Source organism: Cyprinodon variegatus, unplaced genomic scaffold (assembly GCF_000732505.1).
Source record: "Cyprinodon variegatus isolate N-32 unplaced genomic scaffold, C_variegatus-1.0 Scaffold1224, whole genome shotgun sequence".
Lineage (NCBI taxonomy): Eukaryota > Metazoa > Chordata > Actinopteri > Cyprinodontiformes > Cyprinodontidae > Cyprinodon > Cyprinodon variegatus.
Genome location: NW_015151677.1, coordinates 88705 through 106758, shown reverse-complemented (window position 1 = coordinate 106758; position 18054 = coordinate 88705). Strand labels below are relative to the sequence as shown.

At 38.9% G+C, this 18054-nt stretch overlaps 1 protein-coding gene across 7 annotated transcripts; it reads right to left on the bottom strand.

The window, feature by feature from the left end:
- Positions 1-4003: 4003 nt before the first annotated feature.
- Positions 4004-16625, bottom strand: LOC107102259 (ribosome-binding protein 1-like). 7 transcript variants are annotated; one of them, XM_015401481.1, is made up of 26 exons: positions 15622-16625; positions 14825-14985; positions 14608-14730; positions 13135-13287; positions 12874-12992; positions 12601-12754; positions 10830-10968; positions 10564-10745; positions 10451-10488; positions 10285-10360; positions 10153-10190; positions 9990-10071; positions 9851-9888; positions 9376-9448; positions 9089-9178; positions 8912-8998; positions 8738-8827; positions 8561-8653; positions 8428-8478; positions 8257-8337; positions 6955-7038; positions 6644-6721; positions 6040-6123; positions 5865-5963; positions 4658-4801; positions 4004-4496 (listed from the first exon to the last, which is right to left on the bottom strand). In XM_015401481.1, exons 1-26 carry the CDS (start codon positions 16610-16612, stop codon positions 4458-4460), a joined length of 3387 nt encoding a protein of 1128 aa, XP_015256967.1. In that variant the 5' UTR covers positions 16613-16625; the 3' UTR covers positions 4004-4457. The 7 variants fall into 7 exon arrangements, with proteins under 7 accessions (XP_015256967.1, XP_015256969.1, XP_015256972.1 ...); XM_015401483.1 differs by having other exon boundaries at positions 10451-10485; XM_015401480.1 differs by lacking the exon at positions 4004-4496 and adding an exon at positions 4518-4556.
- Positions 16626-18054: the final 1429 nt, after the last annotated feature.

Genomic DNA, 18054 nt, shown 5'->3' with positions numbered 1-18054 from the left:
TTTTTGCAATTTCTGTATGCTTCCAGGAACCTTGTGTAATTTGCATTGTACATGGTTGAAAATGTAATTTCAGCATCTAGGTGTTTCAGCAGGAAAAATGTGCAACTGACTAGTGCTTTTTTTTTTTTTTATTCCCCTCTTTAGAAACCTGTAACAAGTAAAATAACTTTTTTAAATGCAGAAAAGCCAATTAACCAGTAAGCACTAGTGAGGGGTACTTAATAGCACTAAAAACAGTTTGTCCATCAATTACCCTTAACTTCCTGAAAGTAATTGTTTCTCGGCTGAGCAAACTATAATGGGCAACCGTCATAATGCGGCAGTGTCTGTGACGTCATTTCTACTTCGCAGATTCGACCCAAATAAGGAATAGTTTGACAGGAACTTGTCTGCTGATTTCTAAATGCGTTTGCTGCTCTTCTACATCAGTATGAAACCACACACGATGGATTTCTTTTGCAAGTTTGGAAAACAAAATGCTGTTTAGTTTCACTTCTAAAATGTCTGTTTAAAAGCAGATATGGATCAAGCCTAAAACCAAAGCACACATCCATTGTATAGTAAACTTCCTGGTCTAACTTCAGTCGAAAAGAGGCTGAAACTGTTAGATGACCTTGAATTTGACATGTGAGAACATTGCAGAGTAGAAGTACTTCCTGTCGGATCAGACCTGTGACAATTTTTTTTTTTTTTTTTTTTTTTTTAACTGGTTCTTGCCCCAGGCAGGATATGACTGTTAGCAGTGGTGGTTCATGTATGCTACACTGGGAAAGTAGCTTTACTTTGCTCCAATCACAAGAGTCCCATCAAGGTGTTTTGGCATTAATTTTACAGTCAGGGTTAGAGCATTGTAGATCTTCTCATAGGCATAAAAAAAAAAAAAAAAAAAAAACCCTGAGGGTTTTCATTACCATCTGTTATGGAGTGTAATTTATGGTTTAGTATTACAAGTCTATTTTGGTGTATGTTCCACAATTTTGATATCTAATTGTATTGGCCTTTTTCTACATTCAAAAATTTGTTTGATCCCTGTGGTTTTCATTGAATTTGAGGTGTAGAGGAATGAGACAAATACTAGTATTTACTTTCAACAAATTGAGCCCCTCAGCAGTGCTTCTGAGAATTGCACATAATCAGGCTGGCACCTCATTTTCATGCTTGTCACCATTGGTCAGACGGTGCTCTGGGATAGTATCCTATGAAAGTCAAACTGTTCTTGAAAAGCATAGCCAAGCTGATCCTACATCTGTTCAATAGGGCTGAGGTCAGAGCTTGAAAACTACATACTCAACTGGTTAAAAATTCAGCTGAGTATGTTAAAATTTGGTTTTTGATATATGCCCAAATTCTAGCAATTACAAAACGGGAAGCTGGAATCTCCCTAAGTTTTTCTTTAGTGTTTAACATTTTGACAAAAATCCTGGAGGATACCAGAGCCCTGCAAATGACCTGCAACCTCCACAGACAGAAACTGACTCCATGAGAATGGTATGAGGGCCCAACGTCCACTGATGGGGTTTGTGCTCACAGTCCAACACCGTGCAGGGTACTTGGCATTTTCCGGAGAACACAAGGATTGATAATTCCACCACTGGTGCCCTGTGCTTCTCACAGATGAAAGCAGGTTCACACTGAGCAGAAGTGACAGACATAACAGAGTCTGGAGACGCCATGGAAAGTGATCATCTGCCTGGAACATCCACCAGCATGATGGGTTTGGCAGTGGATCAGTAATGGTGTAGGGTGATGTTTCTTTGGAGGGCCACACAGCCCTCCAAGTGCTTGCCAGAGCTAACATGACTACCATTAAGTACTGAGATGAGATCCTCAGACCCCTTGGGAGACCAAATGCTGGTTTAGTTAGCCCTGGATTAGTTTTAATGCAATGCTAAACCTCATGTGACTTGAGTGGGTAAGAAGTCGCTGCAAGATGAAGGCATTGAAGCTATGGACTGGCCCGCCCCTCCCTCAGACCTGAATCTGATTGAGCACATCTGTGATATCAAGTTTCAATTCCATCCACCAATCTCACATTGAACCACAGACTGTCCAGGAATTGGCCGATGCTTTATTCCAGGCTGGTAGGAGGTCTCTCAGGAGACCATCCGCCACCTCATCAGGAGCATGCCCAGGCATTGTGGGGGGGTCATACAGGGAGGTGGAGGCCACACACAATACTGAACCTCATTTTGACCTGTTTTAAGGCCATTACATCAATGCTGGGTCAGCCTGTGGTGTGTTTTTCCACTTTGTGTGTGAATCCAAATCCAGACTTTTATTGATATTTCATTGCACTGATGATTTTTGTTGTCAGAATATTCCAATTTTTAAAGAACAAATAATACAATTAGTATTTTTCCTTCATTTAGCTCTGTGTTATTTGAGTGTCCCTTTATTTTTTGGGTGATGTACATGTAGTGCACATGTAGGGGAACTAAACAGGATCTTATAAGGATATGAGATTTAAAAAGGCCCTGGGTTCCTTTACTGTTTTGTTTAGATGTAACAATATATGTATTGTTACATCTAAACAATACATATATCACACTAACTTTAGATTAATTTCATGCAGAGTGAAATTGATAAGTATTGGTAAATATTATGGTTTAGGCTTACAACTCATCACAACCCCAAAATGAATCAGAAAATATTACATGAACACAATTTAGTAGCTCACACATTTTTCTGGAAGGGTAAGCTATAAGTCATCAGAACCAGGCTATTTAACAAATTAGTGTATCTATTTATAGGTATATCAATTTGGTTGAAAGAAGCCAATTAGGTTGAAAAGAGGTCTGGCAAAAAACTGCCCTGAGAGGATTGTGAGGTTCAGTGATTTAGGAGGGACAACACACACAGGGATTCAGGACAGGGTTGGGACTGTCACATTCCTTGTGTTAAGCCACTCCTGAGAATTAATATATGGTACTGTATGTCTAATCTGGGCATAGGAGAGACCTGGATCCAAAGTCCTCTAAGTTTCTAATTTAGCATTTTATTCCATGGACAGGCAATTAATACACATTGCTTTAGATCCAATGTGAACTCTCAACATTCAGTGAGGTTTGGGCTGCCATGTCATCATCTGGTGTTGATCCGTGTTTCTAGATGGTCAAAATCAACACAGCACCTAGCAGGAAATGTTACAGCACCTAACGCCTCTTTATGTTGTCCAGAATTATGAGATGTTGATTTCATCTTCTAGCAGGACTTGCCTCCTGCCCACATCAACCAAAAGTTGGTTCACTTACTATGGTAGTGCAAATTAAATTGGCTTGATTTAACCCACCCCCCACTGCAATTTATGGGGGATTAAGTAATAGAGGTGAGCCCACTAGATCCAGCAAACTGTATAAAACTTTTAAACAACCTGGGCTTCCATTAGACCCTTGGATCCAACACTGCACTGGTGCAGCAATTAATATAGACGTATTGAGGGCTTAATATTGTACAATATCTGAACATATTTTTCATTTCTCTATTTAAACTACTTTGATTCAATGTGACATTACAATTTTCAGAGAAACTTAATGTTAGGCTTTTATCTTTAAGCCATAAAGACTGACATAAGCATTAACTAAATATATTATGTATAAGATAGTTTTCAATTACTGAAGATAATCTCATGTTGCTTTAAGGGTAATAGTTTTCATATTTTACAAACCATTCTACAGATTCTGAACACATCAAAGTTTAATCAGCCCATGTATTGCAGTTTTCTCTGTTATATAAATTTGGGTCTATGTCCATAGCCTTACGTTTTTTCATCCTCACCCCTCAATGCGCTCCTTACGCTCTCCCAGACTGGACCAGCCTTTGTAGTGAGCCAAATCAGAAACCACCATTCTCAAAGGGGAGCTCATCTGTCCTTAATCCACCTGCTGGGTCTTACATGTCATGGAAGATGATGTCATGGGTGGAGGTAACAGGTTAGACCTGAAACTTTCTTTGACTCGCTCAAATTCACTTTTTTTCCCCCACAGATATGAACTCAACAGCAGTAGATAGTGCTAAACTGTAGTTTATTCATTCATACCAATCTGATGTATTGTCAGCCAGATGCAGAGGAAAGCAGGCTCTACAATGAACCATAAAATGTTCCCATCATTCAACCACATAGAAAAGACATACAAGGTAATTGCACAGATTGAAGCACGTCTGACGTGCCTTCATGTTCCCTTTTAACACTGAACTATGAGGAAATGTTTGGAATATAAGGCAAGGGGATAAATAACTTCTGACATGGTCAGAATTGTAGATGGAATGTGAGCTTCAGTAAAGACTGCAGCAGGATTCTCTCCACTAATCTTACGCTGAAATCTTCATTACAAAAAAATATTTGATCCCTACAGTTGCAACAAAATGCAAACTACAGTACAAGAAGAATAAATTTGGAATGCATAACTAGGTAATCATAAGGCATATTTGGCAGCTTTATGGTAGCGTTCCCAGAGATTTTAGACAGATGTTCCTTCCTTCAGTTCCACAATTTCTCCCTAAAAAAAAAAAAAAAGATTTTAGACAGATGTTCCTTCCTTCAGTTCCACAATTTCTCCCTAAAAAAAAAAAAAAAAAAACACACAAAAGAAACATGACATATTAGAAACAAAATAAGGTTAAAGACAGCCTGTGTGTTTCAAAGCAGTATCAGACCCACCTTGTGCTCCAGGTGCTCCTGTAGTGTTTTCACAGTCTCTCTCTCTTTGGTCAGCTGCTCCTGAGTGGCTTTAAGAAGCTGCTGGAGCTTAGTGGCTGCTTGGCCAAGGTCTTTGGACAGCTTCTTCTCCTTCTCAAGGCGCTCCTGTTCACATAATGGTAAACATCATCAATAAGTGAAATTTATACAACTTTTAGAAATTGTGAGGAAGACTGAATGAACGAGGAAATTTTTAAGGCATTTAAGGTAAAATAATCTATTTGTAAAATCAGGTTGACATAAATGACTACTGGTAACCTTTGCATGGTCACCAACTGTGGTGAGAGATGGATTACAAATGGTGCTTTAATGTTAATGTTTAATTCTGACATTCACTTCGTTTAAATTATGCATGTGTAGTATTAGTGCGTAATTATAAAAAGGGTTTCATTTTTTCTAACGCCTATAGTAAAATTCTGATACCTATAAATTCAATCCAAGTTGAATTTAAAGCTTTCATTTAAAGGCTTGATGTGTGTTAGAGGTCTGCGAAGGCCGGCGGGTCAGACTGAATGTCATGTTTTGATTGTAAAATAATATCCCAAAGTTTTAAATATTTTAGAAAGCTTTGTTCCCATTCATTTGGAAGGTATCAGTGCTGAATTCCTTCCAATATGTGGACGTTCAGCTAAACTGATCGGTCTAGAAACAAGAGAACTAAATCAGGGAAGCAGCCTAGAGATGCATGGCATCTGGAGGAGCTGGAGAAATCCACAGCTAAGCTGGGGGAATCAACTTTTACTATAAACCTATGGACTTTATTAAAGAGAAGAAAGAAATGAGCCACTGAAAAGCTCCACAGAATGTCTTACTGCAAATGGGAAGAACAGAAACCAGTCACTATTGGAGATCAGAATCAACCTCTCAGGCCTAGGTGCAAAGGTCAAGGCTGATATACAGTAAGAAAGGCTTTAGATACAGTTTAATCCTAGAAGAAATCCTTTTGAAAATTTTAAGTTTCAACAAGACTTGAAAGTAGAGCTAAGATTTATCTGAAAAAGGAGAAATTCCCTGAACACTACAATGCTTTAGATCAATGTTCTCTCACTTCTACAACAGTGCTGACTGATTTTAGTAGCTTCTACTGAATGATGAATAATGTAAAGTGTTAATACAGCAGGATCGGAAGGTGCTCAGCTGATGTGTATCTAGTTCCTTCATCACACACCTTAAGCTGAGCTAAATCTTCTGTGTCCGACTGTGGCGCATCTGAAGAAGCTTTTAAAAGATCCAGCTGGGCTTGTAGTTCACCTACTGTCTTCTGAGCCTGGAAGTCAAAGAGACGGTTCAATGTTGTCAACTACATTTAATGAGAACGTCAAACTAGAGCACAGATAACCTACCTGCTCAAATTCCTCTGACAGCTGCTGCCTCAGGGTCTCCTCCCCGTGCAGCTTTACTGTCATCCGACTCAATTCGTCCTGGACCTGAAAGCACACAGAAACACACATCATAAACAAACCTATCCAGACATGCATGTGTCAAATCAGCACACACCCATAAACACAGAAGCCGGTCTAAGTTTCTGCTCCTGGCATTTTAGGTGTAATGTTAAAGTTCAGAAAGGGTTTTCTACTCTGATTATGGTGAGGAAAAAGAGTTAAAAGAGGGCTGAGCATGCTAACATATGTAGCAGAGGAAGAGCAGCAGTGAGAGTTAGGAGAACTTAGTCAAAGCAAACAGGTTAGCATACAGAGCCACTGTCAGAGGAGTACTGGACAGACTGGAATTGAAGCACGCCCTGATCGTCAGGTCATCTGTGTTTACTTATGCTGTATAGCCTCATTATTGCACAGATCAGCCAAACTCTAATGACCAACAACTGTTTTTTTTTATTTCAGGGTAAACCAAGCCACATTAAGGCTTGTTCTAGATTGCTGTTCCAGTCACTGTCGAGTACTTGCTGACATGGAAGTGAAGGGTGCCCAGTGATCCTCGCACCCTCACCTGACTGGTTTCAGCCTCAGCTGGGCCATTCTGCTCTCCCTGAGTCTGCTTCATGAGCTCACCAAGCTGCGCTTTGACCTGAAACAGGAAGCCGTTGCCCATCACTCGTTACATAATCACTTGTGAATCCCTTGTGTTCTTGCATGAAAGCAACACCTTACGGAGCAGGTTGAGAGCATAATGGAAGGATTTCCACAAATCCCTCATGTCATAAATAACACCACACCCCTCTTAATTTAGTCACTTTATAAATAGACTTGTACATGTTTGCATTTATAAGGACAAAAAAGGGCATGTTAGATAAAACTCACCTGTTGAAGTTCCTCCTTGTGTGCCTTGACATCCTTCTGGGCCAAATCCAACTGGTTCTGACAATCTGACAACTGCAGCTTCAGCTGAGCAGAGGGGAACTGAGGTTAGGTGGGAATGGCTTTAGTACCATTAATAGAAATCCTCCCCATCTTAATTTGCAGCTTTTCAAACAAACTGATGTCATTTATTTGGGTTTATTGGGTAGACCAACACAAAGTAACATTTAGCCAAGAATTTGTGGGGTGGGGGGTATTGTATAAGATATTGTGTTCTAGTCAGAAATAAACTTTTCCTCAAGCAACTTGCACAATTTCCATTTCAAGCTTCCATACATTTTCCAGACTTAAAACAAATTCTTTAAGTCTTATATTCTAGACCACAGAGTACTTTTACCAATCTTGCAGCAAATAAAATTAAAAATAAAACAATAAAACATTGCAAATTTAACCTCTCACCACTCAATGTTGATGAACAGCCGACTTCAAAAAGTTAATGGTTTCTTCTACACAGGACAGATTCTTTGAAAGCACAGCTTGTGATAACTATGATGTTGTATAAATGTGTAAAAAACAAATGGGCAATGAATTGTTTAAATCACAATTCAACTTAAACATCTTACTAAATGGTTCCAGCGGCTAAAAGAAAAGTGACCTTTTCTTTTTCTTAATTACTACATTTTTATCTGTGGTTTGATTAGCAATGCAAAATCAAAAGCATTCAATTTAACTTAAATTCCCATGCTCATGTATTCAGACATCTGATGGAGTTGATCATATAGCAATTTTAGAAGCTAAACTACTTCAAAGCATATTCATGCGTCAAAAGTGGTCCAGTCAAATTTCAAACCTTAAACCAACTAAGAATTTCTGTCAGGACCTAAACAAATGTATAAAACTTCTCAATTTGGTCTGACTGAGCTTGAACTATTTCACAAAAGATAAGCAAAAATGTCTGTCTCCAAACATGTAAATTTGGTAGAGATGTTCATTGAAAAGCAAAGGTTGGTTCTACATAATATTGACTGAAGTGTGTAAATACAGATGTAGGCCAAGCTTTTGAGAGTTGTGTGTATGGATTTTAAGTAGACAGAAACTTTTTATTTTATTTTAATTCCACATACTTTGTGTTGGTTTAGCTAATAAACGGGCAAGACAATTAATACACTTCAGTGGTTGTAAAATGATAAAATGTTACATAGATGTAAACAGTGCTGAGAGGCTCTAAATGTGACACAAAGATTCAGCAGAAAACAAATACTGCTTGTATCTGTTTCTTTACTGAAGAGGTTTCTGCTCTTGTACCTGTTCCACTGCTTCTGAGGTCATTGGGTTATCTGATTGTTTTTCAAGCTGAGCTTCCAGAAGCATAATTTGTTCCTTCAGCTACAAAAACCAACAAAAAAAAAAAAATAGAAAATCTTAACTTTTTATACTACAATTACATGAAAATGGGTTTTATGGTGAGAAACCAACCTGTTCTACACTTTGGTTTTCTGCTTCCAGCTTGCCGACTTTCTGCAACGCCTGCCAGGTCAGAGTCATGACAGTGAATATTTGTCTTAAACAGGCTGAAGGTGCCAAAACAAACAGTCTGGTTTTATTTTACCTCCTTCAGCTGTTCTTCTGAGTTTGCCATCTTTGACTTCCAAACCAACTCCTCTTCTTCTACACTTTTCTGCAGATGTTTCAGCATTCCTTCCTGTGTGACAATCAAGCCAAAGGTATTTATATGACTTAAAAAAAGAAAATACTAGTCCATGCAGTTATGATTTCATTCCCTTACAGTTTCAGCCAGGACAGTCCTGTACTGATCACATTCAGCCTGCAGGGAACTGTAGTTCTCCTCCGATTCCTTCAGTTTCTCCAGGATCTCCTACATGGACAACAAAAATATTCAAACCTACATCTGAAAACATTTTCATCAGTTTACATTTGAAGAGAATAAAAAGTGACTTACCGGCGAAGCCGTGGTTGAGATGGACTCCTGACTCTGCTGGCTTAGTGTCTTCTGAGCTTCCTGTGTGAATGATTTCAACCAGTTGGACTAAAAGAAGAAAGAAACGCATAGATCATCATTATGTGGGGTTTTGGCCATAACAGCAGAGTGATTCAGTCAGTAATTTCCATTTCTTACCTGTTCCGTCTCTACTGGTATCTGTGGGAAGAGCGACTGAAGAGCCTCTTTGGTTTCTCTTTGCAGAGCTGCCAGTTGAGCCACAGCATCCTGCAGCAGTGGCAGATACGTTGGATCATAATAATAATAATAATAATAATAATAATAATAATACATTTTATTTAACAGCGCCTTTCTTGACACTCAAGGTCACTTTACAAATAATACAAAAAAATAAAAAATAAATAAATAGAGATGAAAATACATAAATTGTGCATGTATATATATATATAAAAAAGAAGACTTACAGGATCTGTAGTTGCTTTTGCTCCCCGGAGCTCCTCTTGTAGTGAAGTAATGAGAGAATCCTTCTCAGACAGACTGGCAAATAGAAAAAATTCCAGTTTTAAAATTTTTGGAAACACTTAAAGCCCTTAGGGTATTTAAAAAAATGCTTTAAGCAAGACCCGGTTAATTATCAGTAGGTTCTGTAAATTATGAATTTTTTTAAACCTTTCCTACCTTATAGGTGTTAAATTTTAATAAATAGTTAGTATGGAAATTTGGGGATTTATGGGATAATCTAGTCTTAAGTCCTGGCCCTATTTAATGTTCGTGGTTTAACAACCAACACAAGGACTAACATGCATACCTGAGCCAGTGATGCGTTTTATGCAACACAAAAATTTTGAAGACGACATATTTCCGTGATTAGACACACCACATCCCCTATTAACACCTTAAATGATAAGGAGTGAAGTAAAAAAAAATGCAAAAGGTTACCTGTTCTGCAGCTGTGTAATCTCTGCTGAACTGTCAGACTGTCAAAACAGAATAAAACGTAGTTTCTGTCAGAAATGCTGCACTGACCATAGAATCACATACATTTACACATTTACACATATTTCATAGTAAAACTGACTTTTGAGTTTTTAACTTGCACCATCTCCTCTTTGAGGTTTTTCAGTTCTTCCTGAAGTGAAGTGACGAGGGAGGCATCCTCGCTAAAATACACACATAAAAAATTGCATCAGTTAGCATGTAGGATTTGATAGATTCCCGACCCCCCAACCAATCTGCCTTACCTCTTATTTTTTTGCTCAAGTTCAGCGATAGTGTTCTCCTATTGGCACAATTTCTCATTGTTAGCCTCATAAATAACAGTAGCTTCACACATATGACCAATGGAGTCAATACTGAATGATTCAAACACTCACAGCAGCTTCCTTCTTAATCTGCAGCTGCTTCAGTTCCTCCTGAAGTGCACTCAACTGGGTGTCCTTTTCTTGAAGGCTGTGAAAGTGAGATGGCTTTTAAAAAGAAGCTGTAAAATAATACACCTTTTAATCTGATACTTTTAGAAGAGAAAGATGATGTACTAACCCCAGCTTTAGATGTTCCAGTTCAGCTGGATTCACCTGCTGAAGCAGAAATGATTACAATCACTTAGCTCTATGTCCAAATAAAAGTTTATATGAAATACAAATTTGTCCTACCTGCTTGCCGTCTTCATCATGTTTACTCTGACTTGCCTCCAACAGAGAGTTGATTGAAGCTACTTGCTGTGTAAGCTGGTTCTTCTCTACCTGCGTCTCCTGCAGCTGGGCATTGAGGGTATCCACCTGAGCAGACCGCTCCTTGACCTCAGCCTCCAACCTCTCTATGCGCACTTGATACTCTGCATAGAAAAAATAGCCATTCATTTTTACACTACTGTTTGGCATGTGATAATAAACAAAACGCTGCAGCGCCTTTCTCTGACCTGTTAGTGCGCCACTGTCTTGTTGGGTCTTCTCCAAAGTGGCTTGCAGGCTGTTGTTTTTGCCTTGTGTTGTCCTGAGCTCCTCACACACCTCCTCTAGTCTCTTCTGCAATGCTTGCTCACTTTCTGCACTGCTTGCCTGGAGGGTTTTGGTTAAAATGTATCAGACAGCAGGTGGCAGCAAAGATTTATCACAATTCTAGATTAAGAAATTTAATTAGAGAAATGATTACAAAACACACAAAGAAGCCACACCTATCGTATTATTAGAAAATATTTGGCAGGAAAGATGTGATTCCAACATTGTTAAGCCATTCTGTTTTTGCAAGACTGTCTTGCAGAAAGTGCAATGAAAGATTTCAGAAATAAATCAAACAACTCTTGGGCTAATAGGGCTCTAACTACTCCTGCTGACAATCTCACAAGCATAAAGCAGCTGTGGTGGTCTGCAAGTTTATGAATAAACAAAAAGGCCTATCAGTTGTGCTGACTTAATCACTTCAAATATCCAGCAAAAGAGGAAGGAGCCACAGCATGTGAGCCCCTGACTGTACAAGGCAATGTGCGAATCAACGGTTAAAGATGTTCTTCCTATATGTAGGCCATGTGGGTTGAATTCAAACCAGGAAGTTAAAACGAAGAAAAGAAAAAAAAAAGAAACACCAGTTTTACAGTCTCATTGGAAATTGTTTTTAGTTTGGAAAAGGTTTTCAAGATGAAGCAGTCTTTGGGGGTTATGATAATCAAGTGACATTAAAATAATATTGTTTGAAACAGGACACGAAATGTTTCAGATATCTTGCTTCCTAACAGCATCCTGTGCAGAGAGGTGTGTTAAAGCGCCACCCTGGGGCCGTTTGTGGCATTCTGATCTTGTAAAGCCAAAGCAGCATGTAAAGAATGGTTTAATTTTGCCCCATGATGTTGATGAGGGCTACAGTTTTTTAATATTTAAAGGATGAAAAAATTCATAGATGAGATAATGATTTAAAAAATGGGAAAAAACTAAATGGATTTTTGGGATAGCACTAAAGATTTCTTTTACATTTGATTTATTGTTCATTTCATCTAAGGAGGATGAGCTTTCACTTTCATCTTTAGTTTTAATTGCACATTTTTGTTTTAAATGCAGTCCTAATTGCTTGTATGTTCTTTCTCCCTAGTTGTAAGTTTTTATCCAGTTTTTTAACATGCTCATTTTATTTTACCTTACTTTACTTGTAACATATTTTTATGCATTTATTAAGTATACATTTATTTCTTTATCAAAGTATGTACTTTTAAATGCATTTTTAAAAATGACATTTTTATTAGTCTAAGGAATATTTATGACAAAATTGTTATTTTTCCATTTCTGTTCCCAGGTTTTTGTTGTTCTGCTGGGAAATTTTAACAGCTCTGTCAGTGTTTTGGGGTGAGGTAGGGTCTACTTTTCTTTTTTTCTAAATTATAGTTCTTATGCAAATATTTAATAAAACTGAACTGATACAGAATCTTACAGCTTTTTTCCCCCTTTGCAGATTAATCATCCTACTGTTACACTAATTCTTAAGCCCAACAGGAACCCATTCCCAGAACATGAGAAGGTCAGGGAATAGGCGGCAAAAGCCTTACATTTTTCTTCACTCCATAGCCAAACGGCTGTTGAAAGACGACACTGGGTTTATTAGAAAACGGCAAGAAAAAAAAAAAAACTGCTTCCACATGGAAACCTGAGAACAGATCGTGTATAGTATAATAAAAATGTGCCGTTCCCACAGGCTGTGCCAACCTGCAGCAGTGTGAGCTTTTTCTCTGCAGCAGAGAGCTTGGACTCCAGCCCTTTTCTGACGTGCTCATCAGCAAGCAGATTTTCAGTCTTCTCTCCCAGCTCTTTGGTCAACTTTGCACATTCCTGACGTAGCTTGGCCAGCTCTGCATTTTGTCTGTGCACAGAATGAAACAAAATGGAGAGTTTTTAAAAATAAAGTAAATAAAACATGGCAAAATTCTGAAATTATCTCCATGATTTAAATTTTAAGGTTAAATATAGTTATGAACTCACTTGCTCTCAGCTTGACTAGTTGCTTTGTTTAGGGCATCACGGAGGATTGAATTTTCCTGCTGTAGACGAGCAAGTTGGGCATTAGGACCTTTTTCCAGCTGGTCCTGCAGGCTCAGGATCTGCATTATAAAGATTTGACATCAATATTGCTAGAAAAGCACTGAAAAAAAGACAACTCGAATATAATGCAATTCATTTTAGCAGATGAAGATCCAAAACTCAAGTTCTGGTAAACTTTATCATAAGATGAAAAGAACCAACCTTTGCATTGAGTCTCTGGGTCTGGGCTACATGGTCCTGGTAACTGGCCTGCATGCGAGCTTGCAGAGCAATCATTTCTTGTTCTCTCTTACTCAGCTGAGAGCTGAGCCGGGTCTCCACACTGGCAACCTTTGACTTCTCTGCCGACAGCTCCTGATAAAAAGTAAAGTACAGTCAGACCCATTAGGGTTCATCTCATGCTTTTGTTGCTGCACAGTCACTTCAGAGTGAAGAACCTTAGAAAGCAGCAGTCACTGCTTTCATTTCATACATTACAAAACGAGGCTTTGGTCTTACAATTTGATCATTATTTAACATTATTTAACTCCTAATTTAGAAAAAAAATAAGGTTTGAACAACGATTACAACACAGGCCATTTCACAATATATCTTAAATTAATTTCATTATAGTTGCTAAAAAGAGATGCTGTCAAAATGTGTTGTATCCTGAAAGTTTAATGTTAACGAAGGTTATTTTGTTTTAAATCTATTTTGGGCAGTGAGACAAAACTAAATTAAATTAAAAATATTAAGAAAATATAAGCCTAGGCTAGCTGAAAAGTTTTCCACCCATTGGGTTGATTCTGACTCCAATACAAGGGCTTTTTAATAATCCGATATTTTATTTAATGAGATTTTATTTGTTGAGCCATCTTTTGTTTACCTCTGCTGCCACCTATAGGACACAAAAAAAAACAATAAAGGCCAAGAGAAATTGTAAATCATAATCTTCCACAATTAACCAAAAATAGAAGATACCAAAAAATCTGTTTGTTTCTAAATAAGAATGGGCTAAAAATCAATTCTGCACTGCATTAAGACACTAAGTGCTATACTAAAGTTTTACAAAAGAAAAGAAAAAGTTTAATAAAGTCCAGCTGCTTTTATTTAACCCTTATGGCTCCCTAGACAAGTTTTGTTTGTTTTATTGCTATTCTGTTGGCCTTGTTGATACAAATAAAATAGAAAATGACAATGCCAAAATTTATAAAACCATCTGTTTCCTTTCACCTTTTTACCAATTGGATTTATATTAAAGTTCCATCTCACAGAGGGTGAAGATTGTTTTTTACATGTTCATGAAATCTGCACATTGTCTAGCATTTTTTTTTAATTGTCTTTACACTGTCACATGTACAGTGCAATGAAATTCAATCTCAGGCTCAGAAAAACCATAACCCTTAAAAAAAAAGAAAAAAAAAAAGAAAGAAAAAAGCTTTTTCAGAGGAGAATTGTTTCCTGAATTTGCCTCCTAAATTACAAGGTAAAAGTAAAACATCAAAGTACTTGAGAGCAGTTGGGGGAGGGGCAGGACTTTATGGAGAAACCTTTACCCACATGAAAAAATAAAACTCTTCTCACTCCAAAACTTTCTCTTTAGCCAAATTAATAAAAAATCTTAAGTGGAAGACAACCATCAGCTTTAAACTATGCCAACAGACAGAATGGGTGATGCGTATTTAGATTTTGAACCTTAGTGATCTCTCGAAGACGATTCTTTGCAGCAGAAGCATCCTCTTGCTCTGCTACCAGCTGCTTTTCTCTCTCCTCCAGTTGCTTCTTGAGCATGGCAACCGGATCTCCTTTTTGAGTGGCCTAAAAACACACAATGCAAAAAGAAAAGAATACATCTCTCTCTCTTTATGTTACCCCTCCACCCACCCCAACCACTGGCTGCTTCATTTCATACCGTGTGCCAGGTATCCTGAATGGTGCCGACTTTCTCAGAAAGGATCTCAATGAGCCGGTGCGCCTCTCTCTCACTGAACATCATGCTGCTGATGGTGGAAACCAGAGCTTTATAGGGCAGGTACAGAGGAGCGTCGGCAGAATCAACCGCTGCTGCTGCTGAAGAGGCATAAACAAAAAAACAACATCAGAGATAATAACGAATAAATTTATCATTTAAAACAAATCTTAATATTTTATTTTATTTCATGACATTTTGGAGCTCCAGAGTTGGCCCTACAAGTCTGTGGCACAGGTCATTTTTAGACAGAAAAATGCTGGGTTGTTGTGGCACCAGGCAGAGACGAGCCTCAGGAAAAGGAGAAGGTCAGCCCCTCCTCTCTGCTCATTGTAAGAGGCACTGAAAAGCTTTGTAAGCTAACCAAACAGGGCCAACAGTGTTTGGACAAGCTGCTGTGCTCTATGCCCCTCAGAGCACAGGGTCAGACGTTACCCACGTCTGCCCCTTGGTACTGTGGGTACACAGCTGGTAGATCATCAATACCAACAGGTTGTTTCTGCCTGGACATTTATGTAACCCAACTATGCAGGCATGTCTTCTCTCTTTCTCTCTCTATTCAGCAACACAAAACACCCCGTCATCAGTGTTGTGGCTAATGTAGTTCCTGGTTCCATGACCATTTCCTGCACTTCAAAGGACAAGACTAATTTCTGCAGTGTTAGTCTAAAAAGCAATACTGGTCAATAACAGTTTAATAACGGATATAAAGCTATGTTGCGGTTTGGACGTGTGCTTACCGGACTCTGACTTCTTTTTGGAAGCTTTTTTCTTGGGTTCCTGTGTTTTATTTGGAGCAGCTGGAGCCTGCTGAGACCCTACCGGAGGCACAGCCATCACAGGGACATCTTTGGTGACGGTCTCCAGCACTGGGGTAGCCTTCGATGGAACTGGTGTGGACTTTGCTGTGGCTGGAACAGACCTGCTTGGTGCAGGGGCAGATTTATTTGGTGCAGGGGCAGCAGATTTAGCTTGGGTGTTGCTAGACTTGGTTGATGCTGAGGCAGTGGCTGGAGGAGGGGCAGATTTGGTGGATGGATTTGGAGCAGACTTTGTAGATGTAGAAGTAGATTTTGCAGATGCTGTTGCAGACTTGGTTGAAGCTGGCGCAGAGGGTGAAGGGGCTGCTTTGGTCTGTGCAGACAGAGGAGCCTGGGTCATAGAAGAGGCTGCTGAAGACTTTACTTGTGCGGGAGCAGACACCACTGTGGGGGCTGGCTGAGTTGAGGCTGGCTCAATCTTTGCCACTTTCTTCTTCTTTTTCTCCTTAGGAGAGGGCACAGGTGAGGGCTCAGCAGCTAAGCTAGGCTCAGCTCCAGGCTTGGGTTGAGATTCCACAACTACTGGGGCTGCAGATGGTTTGACGTCAACCAGTGGAGCAGGCTCAGTGGCAGGAACAGCAGCTACAGCTGGAGCAGCACCGGGCTCAATGGCTGCTTCAGCTTCAGAGTCAGCACCTTCTTCAGACTTCTCCTGGTCTGGGATTTTTCCATTTGGCTTTTCCTCTTTTTTCTTCCCACGAGTCTTCTTCTCTGCTACTTTGTCTTTTTTCTTCTTTTCTGAGCGAACCGACTGTATTTTACCCAACTCCCTGCGTTGTTTAGCAAGAGCCTCCTCATAGGAAGTTTCCTTCATGGAGAAGGTGGAAACCAGGGCAATCCCTACAGCAGAGATCACCATGAAACCACCAAACACCATAATCCCAAGAGTCTGGGGGTCATAGATATCCATCTTTTGATTTCAGTAAACCTAAAATAAGAAAGAGGAAGTTATTAAAAGAGGTACAAACCAAAGAGGCTGTTTGCAACAATAATCTAGGCCAATAATTGGGTAATGTTGATATCAAGCAAAAAAATAATAATCATAAAAAAACAGCGTTAGAGAGAGGTGGTCTGTGGTAAACAAACATCCTCTTTCATTTAAACAACCTCAAGGTGTCGCCAAATTCCCTAATACGTTCCAGGGAAGGCTGCAATCTGCACCACGTTATGGAGCATTGAGCTGAAGCTCCTAAAACCTGGAAAATTACGTTTTCTCTATTTATATAAAGCATCTGCGTTAATAACCAAATGATCCTGTGTGCACTTGGAACGCTGCTTAATAAAGAGTTAAAAAATAAATAAATTAATTTAAAAAACACAAAAGGTAAACTAAGAAAGATTGTGTTTTACCGAACAACTTCTTTGCATGCTAAATATGCTTTTTTTTATCATTTGGAAGGTGTTTGTTTTACTTTGTCTTTTTTTTTTTTTTTTTTTTTTATTAGTGATTTATCAGCTAATAAAGCCATTTCCAACCCATCTAGATATTCTAACAGCTCCACTAACCCCACATCTGGAGGGAGTAGGATTAATATTTCTTTAAATCTTTCAGATAACCATAAACTCCATAGAAATCTGTTTTATAGCAAAATAATCTTAGACATAGCGGTGACGGCAGTGGGCTAGAGGTCAGAGAACCAAGTGTGCGCATCCTGGAGAGGCTGCAAAATGGGTACTGTAGCAGGGGGATCAGGGTCAGACGACCATCACTGCAAAGGCTTGTTTCAGTCTGTTGGGCTAAACAAAACAGACCCTTTAGTTTCAGCCTTGAAATCATCAGATGTTCTTCATTTCACCCTTTCATTATGATCATGATGAAATTTGTTGTTAAAGCAGAGATGTGACGAGACCTTTTATCCACTTTAAAGAGAACTGGTTGAGGAGTCATTGGCATCTGGAAAATGTACCCTTATGCGACTGTATGTTGGACATATTCAACTTGGTTATCTGACTAATCCACAATTTTGTTGTAGCTATTTATGTGTGTTTATGTAAGGATTTTCTATGTACAAATTAAACTTTGGTCCTAAGTAGTAATTTCTTCATGTTAATTCATGACTAGTACTGTAGCAAACACTGTTTTGCTTCCTGTACTTCTCAACAACCCTGTCTTCTGTGTCAGCATGAGTTCATATCTTTGTTTTCTCACTCATTCTGTTGGCTCAGTGTGAGTGCATGTGTGTCCTATCTACTCTCCTATTGAAGGTCACTGCAGCAACAAGCCCATTGATCAGATTCCAGAAAGACACTCAGAGGTAACTCGCTCTCTTTGTCTACGTGACTCTCAAATATCTGGATGTTTTCAGTGACTCCTTCCTTTCAGTGGCGCAGTGTTGAATTTCAGGACCACGT